The 19,657-nt window shown below is 36.7% G+C and overlaps 1 protein-coding gene across 2 annotated transcripts in view; it reads right to left on the bottom strand.

The window, feature by feature from the left end:
* Window positions 1-60: 60 nt before the first annotated feature.
* Window positions 61-19,657, bottom strand: part of Xrn2 (5'-3' exoribonuclease 2) — a 72,226-nt gene continuing 52,629 nt past the window's right edge. The window contains exons 24-29 of one of the 2 annotated variants that reach the window (XM_087653361.1): window positions 16,405-16,473; window positions 16,184-16,315; window positions 14,124-14,251; window positions 8,490-8,553; window positions 3,285-3,426; window positions 61-582 (exon numbers count right to left, since the gene is read on the bottom strand). In XM_087653361.1, the coding sequence (XP_087509487.1) occupies window positions 517-582; window positions 3,285-3,426; window positions 8,490-8,553; window positions 14,124-14,251; window positions 16,184-16,315; window positions 16,405-16,473 (601 nt within the window). In that variant the 3' untranslated portion in view covers window positions 61-516. 2 annotated transcript variants of the gene reach the window in all.

Genomic DNA, 19,657 nt, shown 5'->3' with positions numbered 1-19,657 from the left:
TCTGTATAGGCACCATAAGTCAATACTTCAGCTGAGGTAATCAGACACCAGACCACAACATTTTTAAAGTTTAGCTTTATTTTTATTTTTTTTACTAAAGTCCACAAATTTCTGTAAGACAAGTACTTTAATGAAATGTTTTCAAAGAAATGTTGAACAATATATGCTCTAGTCTGCAGAATGTGCAGTTCAAATGTCCATACCTAATTATTAATGTGCATTAAAATCAGCATAGAGCTGTTTTGAGTTTTAACCATAATGAAAACCCAGGACTCCTAATTTCATCAAATGTGTTTACAAGCAATAATAAATTCAGACCCACTGTATTATGCAATACACATCTCTAGAAAGCAACATAAAACAGTGAGATCAGATCAGTAAAAATATACACACAGTTAAAAGAAATACACAAAGTACTATAGTTTTATTAAAAACTACTACTTGAGAAAGAAACCTTTCCACAAATAGCATGAAAGTGTAAAATGGTGAAAGGAATGTGGGAAGCTTTACAAAAGCCTAATTCCAACTGTATCTTCCCGAGGGCGGTGGCAAAGGGTACTTCCTTCCTTCTCTGGGATATCCCTGAAAATAAAAAAAGAAAGAGTTTATCTTCTGGATTAATATACCTAATAAAGGAATTTACATCTCTGTGGAAGAGCACATCAGAAAGCAGCAGACTTTTTCTTAAGGTACATCACATGACAAGTCTTCAAAAGTATGTGTTCTAAGTCTACAGCTATAACATAGCTTGCTACAAAGCTAAAGATAAAGATGCACACAAAGGTTGAATTACTGAACACCAACCCCAACAATGAAATGCGTCTTGTAAGTATGGACAGTGGGGCTTATTTTATATATTGTTTTAAAGAGTTTATTTCTTTTATTTATATAAGTACACTGTAATGTCTTCAGACACACCAGAAGAGGAATCAATTCCATTATAGATGATTGTGAGCCACCACGTAATTGATGGGAATTGAACTCAGGACCTCTGGAAAAGCAGTCAGTGCTCTTAATCACTGAGCTATCTCTCTGGCCCCTGTATTTTTATTAGTTCTTTGAGATTTTCAAACAATGTATTTTGGTTATATTCACTCCCTTCTCCTACTCTTCTCAAACCACCCAACTTTGTCTTTTTTTTTTTTTTTTTAAATCCATTAAGTACAAGCATTCGTGTTGCCCAAATGCTTTTGGCTATGTGACCTTTTTTTGGTGAGTAGTCAACCTACCAGGATCTACATCCTACCAGGAACTACACCCTTAAATTAACAAATGAGAAAAGCCATCAAAACTTTCCCTCTCTTTCCCAGTGATTACGAGTTGCCAATAGTTCCTTAACTAAGGGAGGGACTTTGTGTCTATCTCCCCACTCCATGCTGCATTCTGTCTGGTCTGAGCCTGCACAGGTATTATTCATGTTGTAAAGACAGTGCTTTAACATTTTTCACCATTCTGAGCCCTTGGTGGCAAAGTCTCTTTATTTAACCAAAGAAAGAGACTTATTAAGGCCTAATGGCCAATTATTTTTAGGAATATATTTTTTTGTTCAATGAAAAACAGAACAGTAATAAAACATTAATAAAATGTTTGCAAAAACATTTCCATACAAAAATAATTCACAGGTACTCTTCTAAAGGTTTGGGAATATAGCTTAGTGGTAAAAGCATTTGCTGGATGAGTGTGGTACAGATTTTGGTTCTAAAGGGAAGAGGAAATTCCTATTTAGAACACCAGTGATAAAACTCCATTTTATCACTATACAACTCACACTATATGGCATGACAGATACTGGAGGCTGGGATGTGCGCTAAGGACTTGTTTAGACAAGTACAAAAAAAATTAAGGCATGATTCTCTTTAACAATAAACTCTAACTTCAATAGTTGCAATTTAACAAAAACTAAGTGGAAACAAGACTAAAAAGAATGAGTGTATTTCCAAAAACAAAAGAATCTTCCAACTTGTTTATGTATCTTCTCAGCAAAGAATTTTAGCTTCTTCAACAGCAGAGTTCCCCCAAAAGGAAAATCTCCTTAGCTACTTCCAGAGGCAAGATGAACTGGGATTCAGTGTTCCCAGCTCTGTCTCCAAACTATGAGGTCCCATAGTCAGGTCCTGACTGCAAAATGATGTAAGTGACTACACACAGCATCCTCCACGGTTTCTCATGTCTTCATTTTTAAAATGCTGTTGTCTCAATTGCCTAGTGCCATCTAAAGCACAGACAGCAGTAATTTCCTAATATGATTTTTCAGAGATGTTGGGTAGAAAAAAAAATTAAATTCTATGAAATGATTTTAATGAATTATAACAAAATTTTCTCAAAGGGTGTTAACTATAAGGTAACTATTTTCTGGTAAAGTTGAAATGGACATACAAAATACACTTTTGAGGTATCAAAATCGTTTTCCTTCGATGTCAAGAGATTTTAGACAGGGGGAGGGACACAAAGTAAGAAACAAATTAGAAAACCAATATGCCAAGTACTACAAAGGCTATAGGCAACACCAGGTGAACAACTTAAAACTCCTCATGTCACTGCAGGCACCTAACTCCAGAACGCTACACCCCAGGGCCGCAGTACTTCAAATCCTGCTTTCTACCAAGCACTGGATTAAAGTACAAATTCTATTCAGGGTGACAAACTGCGAGAGGAAATTATATTAAATAGGTCTCAGCTTTAACTATGGCTAAGACTGGATGGAACTGAGAAAACAAAGCTGCATCATTTCAGTTTATCTATGAATTCTAATAACACTCATTTGCATCCATTTAATAGAAAAATGTGTGGAAAATCTTCAAGGAGAACTTTGCTTCCACAGGGAGAGACTCAATGACGATCAGTTAAGAGAATTCTAGGATGAATAAAGACAGCCGGTGAACAGGTACTTTTGTGTTTGATTGATTTGATTTGATTTTACTTATTTATTTTACTTTCAGCTTCCAGGCAGTCTTCACTTGGCAATGACAGACGTAGTTTATATTAGAATACAACATCCTCCAAGCTAAAATGAAGTGTGTTGGTGACCGTGACTCCTATTACTCACCATTGCCAGCTAAGATAAAAGAGGCTTCTAGGCTGGGATTCTTAACGGTTGCCCACATACAAACTGTTTATGTGAGATACTTGGCATGAGTGTATTTTTAAAGATGACAAAAGTTCACCTAAGCTGTTCTATTAACAATTCCTCCAGAAATATTGGTAACAAAATATTAATTACCAAGAGGCAAACGTAACCGAGCAGTATGCTGCTTCTCCTCTGTAGCCCACACTGTATTTATTACCTGTCGCCCTCCTCGATGGTCATCACGTCTGGGTGGATATCCTCCGGGCCCAGCCAGCATCTGGTACTGATTTGGCTGAAAGGCTGCATTTTGGGTTTGGAGCATTCGGTTCCACGGCAGTAGGGGTTCAGCTCCAACACTTCTGTAAAAAGACATTTATATCAGAAGCATAAGCAAAAATGGACAGCATAAGCCTAAAATGGACAGGTTATCTCCTCTAAATTAGATGTGTTATACAGAATATGCAGTATGATAGCCTTTGTGTCTCTGGTATCCAGTGAAGTGTACTGCAGTTCATAAAACACCATAATTTATTAAGAGGGATGTTTACAGCTAGTGGATGGCTCAGACGGTCCAAGTGCCCACCTTACAAGTCTGATGACCCAAGTTCAATCCCCAGGACCCAATTAGAACTTCCATATATATGAGGTAATACCCCACCACCACCACATTAGTGTGCACGCATGAGATAAATGAATTATTTTTTAAAGGGTGATGCTTAAAGTCAGCTGATTAACATTTACAAAATATTTTGTATGGTTTTAAATGTGAAGTTTCTTTGTATTTGGATCCACAATCAGCAAGCTGATTACATTTATGATGCTGCCCAAAAGAGTAAACATGTACAAGTAGGAGAAAGAGGCTTTATTTTAAAAAATGTCTGGACTCGTTCTTAGATTCTATTCTTTCTAGTTAATTGCAGGTTGCAAGTGAATTCTTACTGCTGAGTATTTTGAATCCAGGGTAGGAAACTTGGCAGTTTTTTCCCATCCATTATTCTGCTCAATATGTCAGAAGGTCTGATCGTGAAGAAACCTTTTCAAGTTCTATTGATGCAGTTTTCAATTGACCATGGTGACCTAGCAACATGAGCACTAATTGGCATGGGCTGACTGGCATTTGGTGTACAGTTTACATGGGAACACAGATTGAACAGCTATTATAACCCAGTTTGCTGTCCCAGATTACTAGTTGAAAGACATGTTTTAATTGTCTTCAAGTGCCTATTTTAACTTTTAGATACACAACAACAGGTAGAAGGCATTAAATCATAACTTAATTAAAACCTGTCACATAAACAATGTAGCAAAGATATTTCTAAAGGCAATAATTAATCATCATTTAAAATGGAACTTTCTCAGTTAGAAATTTTTAACTTCTATTAACAGTCACAAAAAAATAAATAGAAAAAAAAATGTTCCTGTATACTTTTAACATTAGAAATTTTGGGGCCAAAGATGATACCAGGAAGAACTCAGTAAAATCTCTTATATTCGCCAAGGTTCTGACTAGCCAGCTTTCACTATAATGGTATCAGCATATGAATTTCACTTCTTTGTAGGAGAGAAAATTTAGGGATAAAAGCCTGAAGTTGGACTAATTCTTCTTAGTTAGCTATTCAAATCTGAATCTATCCTCTCTACTCTCCCTTCATTTACAACAAGCCAAGCCTTCTTAAAAACGAAACAAAACAAAAAAAAAAGTAAAGTAATTATTTTTGTATAACAAATCAAAGACAACAGTTATCTGCAGATTCAAGGAAGACCAAAGCTACTCTTTATAGAAAGGGAGTAAAACCAGAGCTCAAATAACACTGAATGTGATTCAAAGCCAATTCAAAGTCAGAGTGAGGTGCCTATGGTTAGGACTTGTAATTATCTTTAGGTTATTATCAGTAAATGAATTCTGGCAAGAATGTCCTATCTGATTCAGAAGAACAGCCCTATACACACATAAGGATGGTCTCTTCTGACCTCTGCATAGGTAAGGGAGCTGGTACATGGGTTATGATCAAGGATCATCAATGTGGGATATACATGCAAAGCCTACAGACCAAAACTGCAACTCAGGCACTGTACTGTGATTAATTTTTCTTTTTAGCCTTAGTAAATTTCATGTAATTATCTTGGCATAATATAAATTATAAATATAACTTAAAAGCATTTTTATATTCTAAAAATGTTATAAGGCAAAGCCAGTGTAAAACATACAATTTTCTTTTTATTCAAAATAATCACTAATATTTTTGTTCAAAGATAATTTCTATAATGAAAATAAAATTTAAAGAGAAAAAACCATGCAGCAGATATATGTACTACCATTTCCTGTTTGCTGGCAAGAATACCTGTATTTACTATGAAGTAATCATTTTTATTTGCAAATATAAACAAACTGAAACTTTGAGAAAAACATTTGTAAAATGTGAGATGGAAACCCTAAAGTTGGCCAAGCCTAACTTTAATAGTTAAGATTACGTGTGATGGCGCACACCTTTGACCCCAGGACTTTGGAGGCAGAGGTAATTGGATCTCTGTGGATTTAAGGCCGATCAAGTCTACTTAGCAAGTTCTAGGCTAGCCACGACTGCATAGTAGGAACTGTCTCAAAAAAGCAAACTAAAAATCCAGGTGGTGGTGATGTAGCCCCTTAATCTCTGCACCTAGGAGGGAGAGGCAGGCAGATCTCTATAAATCCAAGACCAGCTTGTTCTACAGAGTTCCAGTCTAGCCAGGGATACACTAAGAAACTCTGTCTCAAAAACAAACAAACACAAAAGGCTAAATAAATAAATAAATAAATAAATAAATAAATAAAATGTAAGAGATAGTGGTTACAAACTGAGGCACTACTTGGTACTGAGTGACAATATTCTTAGGCTTCCAAATTACTGTTCTAAAGAGCAGTCGGTAGTTTAAACCCAATTTGGGTAGTTTAAATTTGCATGGTAGTTAGTCATGCCATTTAAAGATTTTCCCCCCACAACTGAGCTGAATAATCACAAGTAAGGAAACTAAAGTGAATGGCTGCCTTGTACTCAAACGCTAGCTAGTCTTGCACAGAGTCAACACCATTAACTGCAATATAATTATTTTGTTTTGGGGGAGAGGAAAGGTGGCTTGTTTTTTTCTGAGATATATGACATCAGATTCATTTGGTTTTGGGTGTTCACGTTTGCCTGTGTGTATGAGGTCAGAAGACAACTTGCAGGAATTAGTGTTCTCCTTCCAGCACTGAGTCCTGGGGACACAAATCAGGTTGTCAGACTGGGCACTTTTATCCACTGAGCCTTTCATTACCAGTCCATTCACTGTATATTTAGGTCAAAGGGACATATAATTTAAAGTACTATCACAAATGAAGAAATAACTCAAGACAACATACTATAGTAGTAGGAGACAAGATACACTCAAAAGTCATGTTCTAATAGGATTCTCAACAACACCCAAAAATAGTACACTGGAAATGCTCTAAACTAGGGATTACAAAAACACCTGGCTCTCATAAGACTACCACCATCTATTATCTATAATCTTTTGGTAAAGTAAAAATGGTTCCTACTCTCTGTCTTGTAAGATCTGGATATACAGAATGACAAGTGCTATGGAAATGAGTAATAAATTGTAACCACTTAAGTAGCTAAAGAAGCTTAGAATAAAATGGTTTAGTTCACTAATACTTGGGAAACTGAGGCATGAAGAGTACCTAAAACACCACCCCAACCCCATCACACCCAAACAAAACTTTCCTCACTTCTGGGCTCACAAAGTTCTTGGTGATGTGAGGGTAGAATAAGAACAAGAACATGACAGACAGCAGGGCCAGGAAGAGGATACGGACGGTAGACAAACTTTACCCGTGCACAGAGAAGGAAAGCTGTTGCAATTGCAGAAAGAGCCTCAGAAGTGGAGCTGACCCTTCATTCCTTTGATGTGCTGTGGCTTTATACTAAGTTCAGAGTAAAGAATCTGATGAGTGCTGTTCTACTAAAAAATTTCTTGGTAAAGAGTGACCTCGGATAAGCTACTGAACTGTGTGGACAGCACATCTGAGAAGATGTCAACACAGTGTGGATAATTCTTAAGCTGAAGAAACACATTAGATATTGTCATTAACATACTGAAGAAGGGAGCAATGATATAAAGAAACCAAATACGATAATTCACAAGAATTTCTTCCTTAATTTGTTTTAAAACAGGGTTATGCTGGTTGTGGTGTTGTATACAGGTAATCCCTACTCTCAGACTTGAGAGACTAAGGCAAGAGAACTGGACATTCAAGGTCAGCCTGGCTACTTTGATAATTAAATAGTATGTGCAGTATGCTTTGAGAATGTACAACATACATTTACCAGTTGTATTGAATTTAAAATATGATTTACATGAGGTAGCTGACATCATCAATAAACAGCTGAGTTATACAAATCTTTGTAGTAATATTGAAGAAAATAACAGAAGGCAATTTTGGAAAGGCTCGGGCTACTGAATGTTTGTGCAAGAAGAACACTGTTTCTAGTACAATTTGTTACTGCACCCCATTCATTGAGTGGAGGAAAGTAAAAACATTGTAACTGGAAAGGTGAAAAGGGGAGTTTTACTTTCATGAAGCTCCATTTGGTTTTACATGTATTGATGCTATCAAAACCAGCCTGGAATGATACATTACACTTTTAAATAAATGAGTCTACAGATGATAATAATTATTCATAACATGCCCATCTGACTTCTCACGCAGGTCCATGTGACTTAGGAACACAGAACTTATGAATGACAGAACACATGTCAAACATCCCTTGTTATTAAACCATGTCACATTCTTCCTAGTCCATGGTACTTATTAGACTGCAGATCCCATAATCCTCTTCTGAGTCCCTTCTGCATTTAATTCAGTTCAATCTTAAGTAGTTAAAGAAACTGTTTTCAGTGGCAACTAATAACTACTGACCTACAGTGACACTGCCCTACAATAGGCCTGTCAGCCCTGAAAAAGTTGTACCAAAGAAGCTGATTAGGACTTGAAGAGGTCTGTAGTAAGAATCAATAGCCGGCCTGTACTAATGCTGTGCTGCTGGCAGACATGAGAAAAGTAGAACACCATTAGTTATGCCTCATTAAACTGCACAACCCTGCTAAAAAGAAATTTGTTTAGCTTGACAAAAACCTAATACAATTTTAAGCTGTGTTGCGTTTTTTTAGAGTACCTCAATTCGTCAATAAAATAAAGTCCAAGAGAACCAAGAAACACAGTAAACTATGTAAACAAGAACATTTAATTCAAAGCATTAATTACATATTTCCTAAAAACAAGGACAAGAAAAAATATTTGGGGTGGGAACAAGCATTATTTCAAACCAGGTAGGTTTTGGTTTATAAGCAGCCAGCATACCCCAGACATCAATACATTAAAGCATGAGAGCATTAGCATTACCTGTCAAATCTCTGCTGCTGGAAAAGAGGAGGAGGACCTCGCCAGTTATCTTGGGGCCTCATATCTGGAAAATAAATGGGAGGAGTTCATAAAACGCTTGCAAAAGTAATCTCTATAACTCACATGGGTTATAATTCAAAGTTCCTGAAATAGAATGAGATAACATGTAAACCAAGTAAGCAAGCTAATGAAAAAAGACCAACAGAACTAGCACTGACTTTCATTGATCAAATTTTTGTTGCTAACAAGACAGTTTCGGTAACAACCTTAGCTATACTTACACTTCTCTCACTTGTAGTGTGTGGCTATGTATCATATACATAGACTTTTTACAAGTGTACTTTAAATGTTATTTTTTAAAAAAGGATCTTAGCTTTTTTCATGACTGTACACTGAACTACTTAAAATTAGTATTAATTCGAATAGAACTACGAGTTCTATTCGATGCAACACCATCAAATAGGCAGCACACAATCTCTCTAACACATACCACCAAGAAAAGCTAATGAAAGAACCACCTATTTTTCTGTAGTTTCCTCACCATTCACCCTCACCCATTATAGCAAAGCAGAACTGGTAACTTTATCTACTTAGATAAAACCAAATGGCTGCTGCTCTTCTCCATAAGCTGAGCATTACAAGGAAGGAAAGGTCCATCAGCTCCTGGTCAGGCATAGCATTCACATTTAAAGCACTCAAAGGGGCAGTATCAACTAACCACTGGTCCTGGCTTCAGCCTTGCAGTTATTATCTGCCTTTATCATGGTCTGCTGTGACCTAATTAAAACAGATCTAGAAGTTGTATAGTCACTATGTGAGGACAGTGGCCATCTCCAGACTGCCAAGAAGAAGGACATCACAGCTCATCATAATGTATTCAGGCATGCATTTAAATGGAAACTCAAACCAAAACCATGCTTTCCAGAATAGCTTTCTAAAAGAATGAAGAAACAAAAACTTAGCCCTAGTTAAGAACCAAAAAATGTACAATCTGATTTTACAAAAAACCCCAAAGAATTAATGCTTTTAAATTTTCCACAAAGCACAAATGGGCCAAGTAAAGTACGTGACAACTGACGACTACAGCATGACATAGCTGCTCTCCTCTGTTCTAAGCTTTCTGCCTATCTCCACAGGACTGTAAAAGACAGCTTAAGGTTGTTCTCTAGATGTGGGCATACTATCCAAAGACTGGTACCAACCTGCAGTTTCAGGCACCCAACTAAGGACTCCTTTTTCAAAAAGGAGAGGAAGTTCTTCTTCAGAAAACCAAGTAGTCTCTCTAGCTGAATTATATCCTGTTTCACTGCTTAAAAATATAATTATTAGCAGTAAAGCTGAGTTACAAGGTGGAAAAATCTTTCAAATGGTCCAAAAATAGGGTTCAAAACCTTAGTGGAAATTCTGGAAGCTGATTACAAAGTTCATAGAAATGGGAGAAGAGAGTTGCCTATTCTGGGACTAGAATGACCCAGTACTACAGAATATAAATTGTCAGAAAAACCAGTATTTATCTTATTTTTCGAGATAGGGTCTCATGTATCTCAGGCTAGCTTCAAACTCTAAGTAGCTAAGATGACCTTGAATTTCTGATCCTCTTGCCTCAGCTATTTAAGGGTTGGGTATTAGAGGTGAGCACCAGTACCATGCCTGGTAATTATGGTGCTAGGAGATGGAACCCAGGGCTTTGTGCTAGACAAACACTCTACCAAGTCAACTAAACCTTAACCCCAAAGGAAATCTTAAACTGGTAAAGCTAGAAGTTCGTGTAAGAATGAGAATTATTTCCTTTGTGAGGCTTCCTTAGATAGAAAACTTAAGACATTTATTAAACATACTTAAATTTTCAATGACCTGCAATCTATGAAAAAATAGTCCTCTGAAAATAAAAATATGCATTTATATTTTTTGATTACTTTGTTACACTTGAAGACCAATAACCTATTCAGATGGTACACAAAAATTAGTAACAATCAGCTAAATGATTTTTTTATGTCTCTACATGTACAAAATTAGGTAATATACCGACAAAAGTAAACAAAATCAAACTAACAGAATGACTCTGACCCAGACACTCTTCAGCTCTGCTCTGCATGCCTCTGCGCTTCACCCCGGAAACACGCCCGTTTATCATTAAGACTTAATGCCAAGTCTAGTTCCATGGTGGATCCTAATAACCACAGAATGCATACCTTCTATGGTACCCAGAAAAGCTTTCACACAAAAACCCCGATTTATTCAAGATCAACTAAAGACAATAAAAGACACATGCACATTAAAATAAACTTTCTAGAGTCATTTACCCTAATGTTTTTTGAAAATGAAGGGAAAAATGTTTATTTGCTCTTAGAAAGTGTACAATTGGAGGGTAATGCAATCACCACATCTATTCACACATAATTCAAAGATGATGTACATTAAATTAAGCATAAGATTGTTTTCAGGAAGTAATACAATAATACAGAAGCATCAACGGTGAACACTTCCTACAGACTACCTTTAAGTGGTAGAAAATGAAGACAAACATTCATTCCATGTCACCATTTCCAGGCACATCAAGTGCTTCCATATTTAATTCTCACTTTCAGAACAACCCATTTTCATATAATCTTAGCATTAGCAAATATATGGTGTTTTGCTAAAACTTGGGCTAATAATATAAAATTTTTTTTTTTGGTTCTTTTTTTCGGAGCTGGGGACCGAACCCAGGGCCTTGCGCTTCCTAGGCAAGCGCTCTACCACTGAGCTAAATCCCCAGCCCCATAAAATTTAAAAATTTTTCTGTCATATATTATTAAACATACTTTGCTTTTAATCCAAGAAAAGCCACAAATTTTTTTCAAAGCTACTTTTAGACAAAATTTTTCATGTAGTTATAAGTAATACACATAGCCCTTAAGTATTCATAAAGTAGAAATATTTCTTGGCTTATAAGTAATGAAGTAGACAGTAAAACAAACTTATTACCATTCATTTGTATGACTCTAACAGAAGATCTTTTTGAGTGGGAGAAAAAAAAACCTATGAGACAATGAATTGCACTTCAGAAGGTACAAGAACAAGAAGGGGGGAGTTAATTTTTTCCTTTGGTCTTCAAAAAGGCATCCCTTTTCTGGAGCTCTAAGGCCACATAAACCAGCCTTGCCAACAGCTTCTCAAGTGACAATTTACTTAATCAGCGTGGCAATCACAGAAAAGATTTCATGTTTACTGATTGCAGTAATCACAAATCACTTTTCAAATGTAACTAAGTGACAAGTTTACTGATCAAAATGAAGAGAAGTCATGTGCCACCTTCTCTGGAATGCCAAAACTGATGCTTTATTCATATTGAGTACTCAGGGCTACACTTGACTCCAAAAAGTTATCAAAAAATAAAGATTTATAATGTGACCCAAACTGTCACATTAAAGGTAAACTAAAGAGCAACAAAGGAGACATCAATGGCAAACAGCTGATAGAGGCAGTTTGACCAAATGGTTCATCTATAGTGTATTTTATACCATATTAAAGAAAATAATTATGACACGAAAAATGCTTTTGAAAAATTAAGTGGTTTAGTTTTCAATTTTACTAAAACAAAAGTTTCTGACCAAAATTTCAAATTTATAATGAGTGATGTTCTACCAGTGATGGGTTCTTATTAAGCCAAGTATCACTAACCTAGGGCTTGCACTTTCCCAAAGAAGGGTGTTTTACAGTTTGTTATTTTGTGGTTTTTGGTTTTGTTGAGACAAGGTCTCCCTCTGTGGCCCAGTCTGGTGTCAAATTTGTGGAATCCTCCTCCTACCTTTGTCCCACCAATGCTGCTACAATAAGGTGTGTGTTAGTAAACCCAGAACAGTTTTTGTTAGTCACTAAACAGTCTTTTCTATTTTCACAATTATGCTTTTGTGCGCGCGCGCGCGCGTGTGTGTGTGTGTGTGTGTGTGTGTGTGTGTGTGTGTTTGCAAAGATTTATTTTTATTTATCTGTCATGGGTATTTTACTTTCACAAGTCTGCCTACAATGTGTATGCTATGCTGTCAAAGTCCAGAAGAAAATGGTAGATTCCCAAAACTGGAGTTAGTAATGGCTGTGAGCTACCGCAGAGATGGTGGGAATTGAACCAGGTCCTCTGAGTGAGTCGTGACATTGTTATCAATATCAGAAAGTCATGCAAACCATCAAAGTCATACAATCAAGACAGCATACCTGGTAACAAGTGAGCCCTGAGAAAAAGGAGACCTTCAGAACCCATTTCTTCTCATGTACTATATCCAAAAAATCTGTGCTTCAAGTTAGAAAATGATCTACAAATCAACTGACATTAAAACCATGATAGGCACAGAGCAGACACTTCCTAACAATTTCCCACCTTACCTAGCACTTTAATAACTACTCAACATCCCTAAAAGTAATGCCTGGCTCTATGGTATATAGTACTGAGATATTTTTTTGGATCAAGAAAGAGCAACTTAAGTCTGGTGTGTTAGATTAAGCCCATTGTCCCAGCATCAGAAGGCTAAAACACAAGAATTTCTGTAACTCTGAGGCCAACCAGGGCTACATACTAGCTAACAAAATCTTACCTCAAAAATAAACAAACAAGAGTAACAACAATTGAGTTGGAAAGGAGGGAGGGCAGAGAAATGAAAGGAAGAAGGGAGAGAGATATAAAGATTTCCGGGAGTTTTCTGCACTAAAGCAACACTCTATTCCAGGTAGTAGCAGAGATCAAACACAGGGCCCTGGCAAGCAAGATAAGGGATCTACTGTTGAGCCATATCCCCAGCTCCCACCCTTCTTTTGAAATTTAATTTATAAAATATTACAAACATTAAAAACATATTTTTAGGTGTCAATGCCCCTCATATCTCTTGCCAAATGTTTTTCTCCCCCATGCTGCCTTTATCTGGTTGGGTACTAACTGAAAACCAGGAATGGAAAAGTAAGGCTTTATGAAGACAGTTCAAAGAACATGGCATATGATCTGTATCTTTCTGATGAACAGAACAGCCATGGATCTCAAAAGTAATATTAAGTAGGAATAAAATTAAAATCAATAGTAAACTTAGTATGTATTAACACTCAACTATATTCTATCATTACTATGGTAATCAAAATATATTACACTTTTTATGGTTAACATTATCAACTATTTATAACTCAAGTTTTGAGGAGTGAAAGAAAGGCCAAGGTTGTCTCAGATGAGAGATTAATACTGCTTAAATTAATGCCTGGCCTTATGTTAGGTAAAACTAACATCCAATTTGGACCAAGATAGGAATACTTTTGTCTTTCAGCATCTAAATGACCACTATTTCATATCTAATAGACCTATTAACTATTTAAATACTTTAATTATCAATGGATAAACATAAATCAACTCTGCCTGTATAGGTTAACTCAGAAATAGGTTTATAAGTAAAGAAAAGGAAGAAAGTTCAGTTCCCCTTAGTCAGTTAGCTAAATACAAACAAGACAAAAGTACTGGAAAGAACTTTTATAGTGTTCTCCCACGAGTCTTCTAGCAATGTCTGACCCCATCGCTGCATTCAAAGCAATGATCGTTCTTGGCACTGAGAGTCAGAAAGCAGCCTTTGCTGTCACAGGTCATTTAGAATATACAATAACCAATCAGTAAAAACTTACTTGACATTAGTTTTGGGATCTGAGCTTGACCTCTCAGCAGTGGCCTGTATACGTTCCCCTGGTAATTGGCAGGTGGGGGTGCAGTGTTGCTGTAAACACCAGTCCCTGAGCCTCTTGGTATAACATGGCTGTAAAAGAGAGCCTTACATAAGAAAAAAATAGAGAGCTATATCCAGAAATTATAATATGTTAAGCTGACAAATCAAACACTGGCAGTTTCCTCTTTGTTAGACCTGATTAATATAAAAATAAGGTTTGTAATTAAACTAAAGTTCCAAACTATACACAATAGTAATGGTGATAGCAAATGTTCATCTACCGCATAAGATGTTCATAATCCTCTAAGCATCTAATTACTGTGAAAAGGCAACAAATCTTCTTTTTAAATATGGTTGGCTCTTTTTCTCAAGGATCTGTTAAGTTGCTGTCACTGCTAATCACTATTCTATATTCTGCTACTTTAGTTCACCATCCCAAGTACTGCCCTGTGGCTTTCTTTACTCTTAATAACAATAGCATGGAATCCTTAGACCATCTCACTGTTAATGTCTCATAGTTCACTAAGCCTCTTTTCTCATTTAGAGCTAGTGTTACATATTTTGATGAACAAGACATTTGGTATACAGCTATACTACTTTAAGCTATTTTCTCAAGTAAGTTCCAAGTAAAAAGAATTTAGATAAAATATTATCTTTGAAACTTGGAACTCTACTTAGAAGACTTCAATGTTGCTTTCTAAAAGACTAAGACTGTGAAAAAGAAGTTACAAGTTTCTTTTATCATCAAGAATTGAGAAGCTTCCAGATGGTAACATATCAGCTGACACAGTATTGAATCACCACCTCTTCCTGAGGTAGGTGCAATTATTATCCAATTTACATATTAGGAAACTGACATGTTAAGTGGTACAGTAACTTTTATTAATATAGGAAGAAACTTAGGAAAAATGAGACTGAATTTTACTATTAACATTTAAGCCACAACCTTTTATTATTTAATATATAAATGACATGCTGCCAGAGACTTTTTGCCTGAATTACCTCTTCACTTTTTTAGATGTCTCATTCACATCAAAATACCTATGAGTTATCAATTCAATTCCTGAATTATGAGTTATTAACATTTCCTCCATCAAGTTGCTCTGAGACAAGGTCTCACTTTGTAGCCAGAGTTGACTTCCAACTGGTGATCTTGCCTGAGCTTTCCAGGTATTATAGGCATGTGCTACCACACCCACCCCAGACCATTCTTCTTTTTATCCCCGCCTGAACTTCCATTGTTTTAAAGTCCTCTAAACACAGTTGCTTCTATAGCTAGGAAAATGACAATTCAACAGCTAATAAGGGTAAAAGATAAAAACCACAAATTTATATAGAAAATATAGATGATCAAATAAACATTAACTTTGCTGGCAGAAAAATGCCAATGCAAACAACAATGATATACCTCCTTTCGTGCACAGGTAAACAAAAATTTAAGACTCTGGTGTCTCTGTTTTTATTATTTATTTCATTATCATTTATTATTTATTAATGTATTGGTTAACACTTCATAAAGACACTCTTGTAACAGTACATGACAAATCCAAACCTTGACAATAAAGACAATATTTCATTTCTTTATCTGTTAGAAACCTAGAAAAAAATAACCTGTTGAGAGAATACTCTTCATGCAACATACAATGCAATACATAAAGAAATAGAGAAGCGAACATCTAAAATGAAGAAAAGTTAATCAGCACTCTGAAGGCAGAGGCAAGCGGGTCTCTGGGTGTTTAAAGTCAGTTTGATCTACATAATGAGTTCCAGGCCAGCCAGAGCTACAGAGAGGTACTGTCTCAACAGAGATAGAGAGACAGACACAGACAGACAAATGACAGACAAATAGATAAGGCAGAAGGAGGAAAAGATGATTATCAAAACCACTAATATAGATGCAAAGTGGTTGTGCTGTGTAGTCTCATAAATATCTGTAGCAGAAATACTGACTTGTTTATGGAATAACTCAGGAAAACAACAACAAAGCTCCCACAATATACAAACAGGAACCACACAACTCACCCTAAAGTTCTAAAGGCTGCCTGGTCCAGGTGAACAGGCCGCCGGTCCCGGTTAAAGCCAAGCTGGGGTTTCCATTGCCGCCCATTGCTGGATTTTTCCCAGTCTCCGGGTTTCAGAACTGCTGCTGGCTTTCTGGCCATTTAAAAATAACACTATTTAGGATATAGGGATGAACACTGCCACAAAGCACACATCTTAGGTAAGTAGTTTACTGTTGTTACCTTGCTCCTGGAAGCATTATAGCTTTAAAAACATAATCTTCCGCAAACTGTGGATCTTTAAAATTAATACTGAAAGAGAACAATGAAAAATTTAATGATTTGATGATGTTATCAGTTTTAATTTTCAAGGAAACAAAGACACTAAACAAAGATGTCTAGACAGAATAACTAAAATTGAAAACTGTCCAAATTGTTATCTTAGACAATGATTTTGTCAAATGGTTAAATATCTTCCTTACCAAACTACCTCTGATCTCTATTGCATTGTCTTCAGGTAACTTTCTCTATAGAAAGAGCCAGGTTCTAGATAACTGTAAATGATCACAGAAAAATAATAAGACATTATCCCAATTCTTAAGAATTTCCAGTCTAATACTGGAAAAGCTGAGAAAATTTGTAACAGAATATAAAATGTGTACACAAACATTTAAGCAACTGTGCTAGATAGTTTTATGGCAACTTGACACAAGCTACAGTCATCTGAGAAGAAAACCTCAATTAACAAAACGCCTCCATAAGATCAGGCTGTAGGCAAGCCTATGGGGCATTTTCTTAATTAGTGACTAATGGGGGGAAACGCAGCCTACCAAGGGTGGTGCCACCACTGAGCTGGCCTCTCCATCAGCTCCTGCTCCCTGGTTTCTGCCCTTTTTGAATCCCTGTCCTGCCTTCCTTTGATGATGAACAGTGACATGGAAGTTTAAACTAAATAAACCCTTTCTCCCCAAGTTGCTTTGATCATGGTATTTCATCATAGCAAGAGAAACCTTAACTAAGACAGGAAGTTATGAGGGAAAACAAACATTAAGAGCCCACTCAGCATCGCTGTTGGAACCACACCCTGATCACATAAAGTCTTGGTTAACACTTAAAACTATACTGAATGGTTCAATTATATTCCCTTTCTGGTGGTGGCAGGTATATATACCTAGCCCTCAACTGTTAGGTATATATGTCCAAGTCTGCCTTCTGACTCAGCAATGGCCACTCGACAAGTTTACTTAGATGTCAGGTTTATACTCAAGAATGCCTTTGACATCCTTATTCAGCATGTTCTAATTTATAATCTAAATGTGTGATTTACAACTTGTTAAAGAAACGAGGTTCATCCTTGAAAGACAGGTGAAAAAAAATTAGTAAAATATGACATGGGTAAAATATATACACAACAGACCAAATATATGTTTCAATTTATTATTTGTGATTTTCTGTGTAATTGCTATCTTCTTGTCAATCCTATCTTTTTTAATATTTTTCCAAATTACTCTCGTGATTACAGTTGTTATAGTCAATAATTTTTTTTTTTTTTTTTTTTACTGAATTACTTAGTTTTACTGAATTTTACTGAACTACTGAATTCACTTTGAGTCAGATAATTTCTTTCTTTCCTGTTCAGTATCACCATTTTTACAACTAGGGTCCATGTGTTACAGAAAAAAAATTATCACGGTGAGATTTCAATTGTGTACTTTAAATACACAAATTACTCTTAAAATAAAAATTACCGCAAGCACAAGGAACTACTGAACAATCCTTCATTTAGTCAGCTGGTTCGTCTTCTGCCTCACTGTTTACTTACAACCACTATCTTTTTTTTTTAATTAACTTGAGTATTTCTTATTTACATTTCGAACATCCCCCTAACCCCTCCCCCTCTTTATGAGTGTTCCCCTCCCCATCCTCCCCCCATTACTGCCCTGCCCACAACAATCACGTTCACTGGGGGTTCAGCCTTAGCAGGACCCAGGGCTTCCCCTTCCACTGGTGTTCTTACTAGGATATTCATTGCTACCTATGGGGTCAGAGTCCAGGGTCAGTCCATGTATATATAGTCTTCGGGTAGTGGCTTAGTCCCTGGAAGCTCTGGTTGCTTGGCATTGTTGTTCATAAGGGGTCTCGAGCCCCTTCAAGCTCTTCCAGTCCTTTCTCTGATTCCTTCAACGGGGGTCCTGTTCTCAGTTCAGTGGTTTGCTGCTGGCATTCGCCTCTGTATTTGCTGTATTCTGGCTGTGTCTCTCAGGAGAGATCTACATCCGGCTCCTGTCGGCCTGCACTTCTTTGCTTCATCCGTCTTGTCTAATTGGGTGGCTGTATATGTATGGGCCACATGTGGGGCAGGCTCTGAATGGGTGTTCCTTCTGTGTCTGTTTTAATCTTTGCCTCTATTCCCTGCCAAGGGTATTCTTGTTCCCCTTTTAAAGAAGGAGTGAAGCATTCACATTTTGATCATCCGTCTTGAGTTTCATGTGTTCTGTGCAACTAGGGTAATTAAAGCATTTGGGCTAATAGTCACTTATCAATGACTGCATACCATGTGTGTTTTTCTATGATTGGGTTACCTCACTCAGGATGATATTTTCCGGTTCCAACCATTTGCCTACGAATTTCATAAAGTCAGTGTTTTTGATAGCTGAGTAATACTCCCTTGTGTAGATGTACCACATTTTCTGTATCCATTCCTCTGTTGAAGGGCATCTGGGTTCTTTCCAGCTTCTGGCTATTATAAATAAGGCTGCTATGAACATAGTGGAGCATGTGTCTTTGTTATATGTTGGGGCATCTTGTGGGTATATGCCCAAGAGAGGTATAGCTGGGTCCTCAGGTAGTTCAATGTACAATTTTCTGAGGAACCTCCAGACTGATTTCCAGAATGGTTGTACCAGTCTGCAATCCCACCAACAATGGAGGAGTGTTCCTCTTTCTCCACATCCTCACCAGCATTTGCTGTCACCTGAGTTTTTGATCTTAGCCATTCTCACTTAGAACCACCATCTTTATCCCTGGTGTGTCTTACTGGGCAAGGCGGTAGGAGGGCAAAATAGGAACAGCAATAAAATTCAGAATATTGTACTGAGCACAGAAATTATGTATTTGTTGTCACCAGGTAGGGAATCTGCTATAGTATATAGTATATAGTATATCTGCTATATATACTCTCAAGTAGGCTTCCAATCTGCTAGGTTGCCAATCACACACACATCAGGGTGGCAGTCTGAACAGTCTGCTTAGGCACCAAGCCTATCTATCTCCCCTTCTAAAGCGAGAAATAAAGAATGTTTCACAGTTGTTTTATAAATCAGGAGAGTAGACATGCAATAAAAGACACAGAAGAAATGACAAGTTAAAACTGTGTGTGCACTTGCCTTCTATATACAAAGATATAAATGAATCAGAAAGGGGAAGGGGAACAAAGGAATTCTTTTATCAGGGGACCAAGGAAAACACACAAGGGGCTGCAACTTAAGGTACAATA

Source organism: Rattus norvegicus, chromosome 3 (genome assembly GCF_021556685.1).
Source record: "Rattus norvegicus strain SHRSP/BbbUtx chromosome 3, alternate assembly SHRSP_T2T, whole genome shotgun sequence".
In the NCBI taxonomy this organism is placed as follows: Eukaryota; Metazoa; Chordata; class Mammalia; order Rodentia; family Muridae; genus Rattus; species Rattus norvegicus.
Note: the sequence above shows the minus strand (reverse complement) of the source record. Positions and strands in the feature narration are given on the sequence as shown.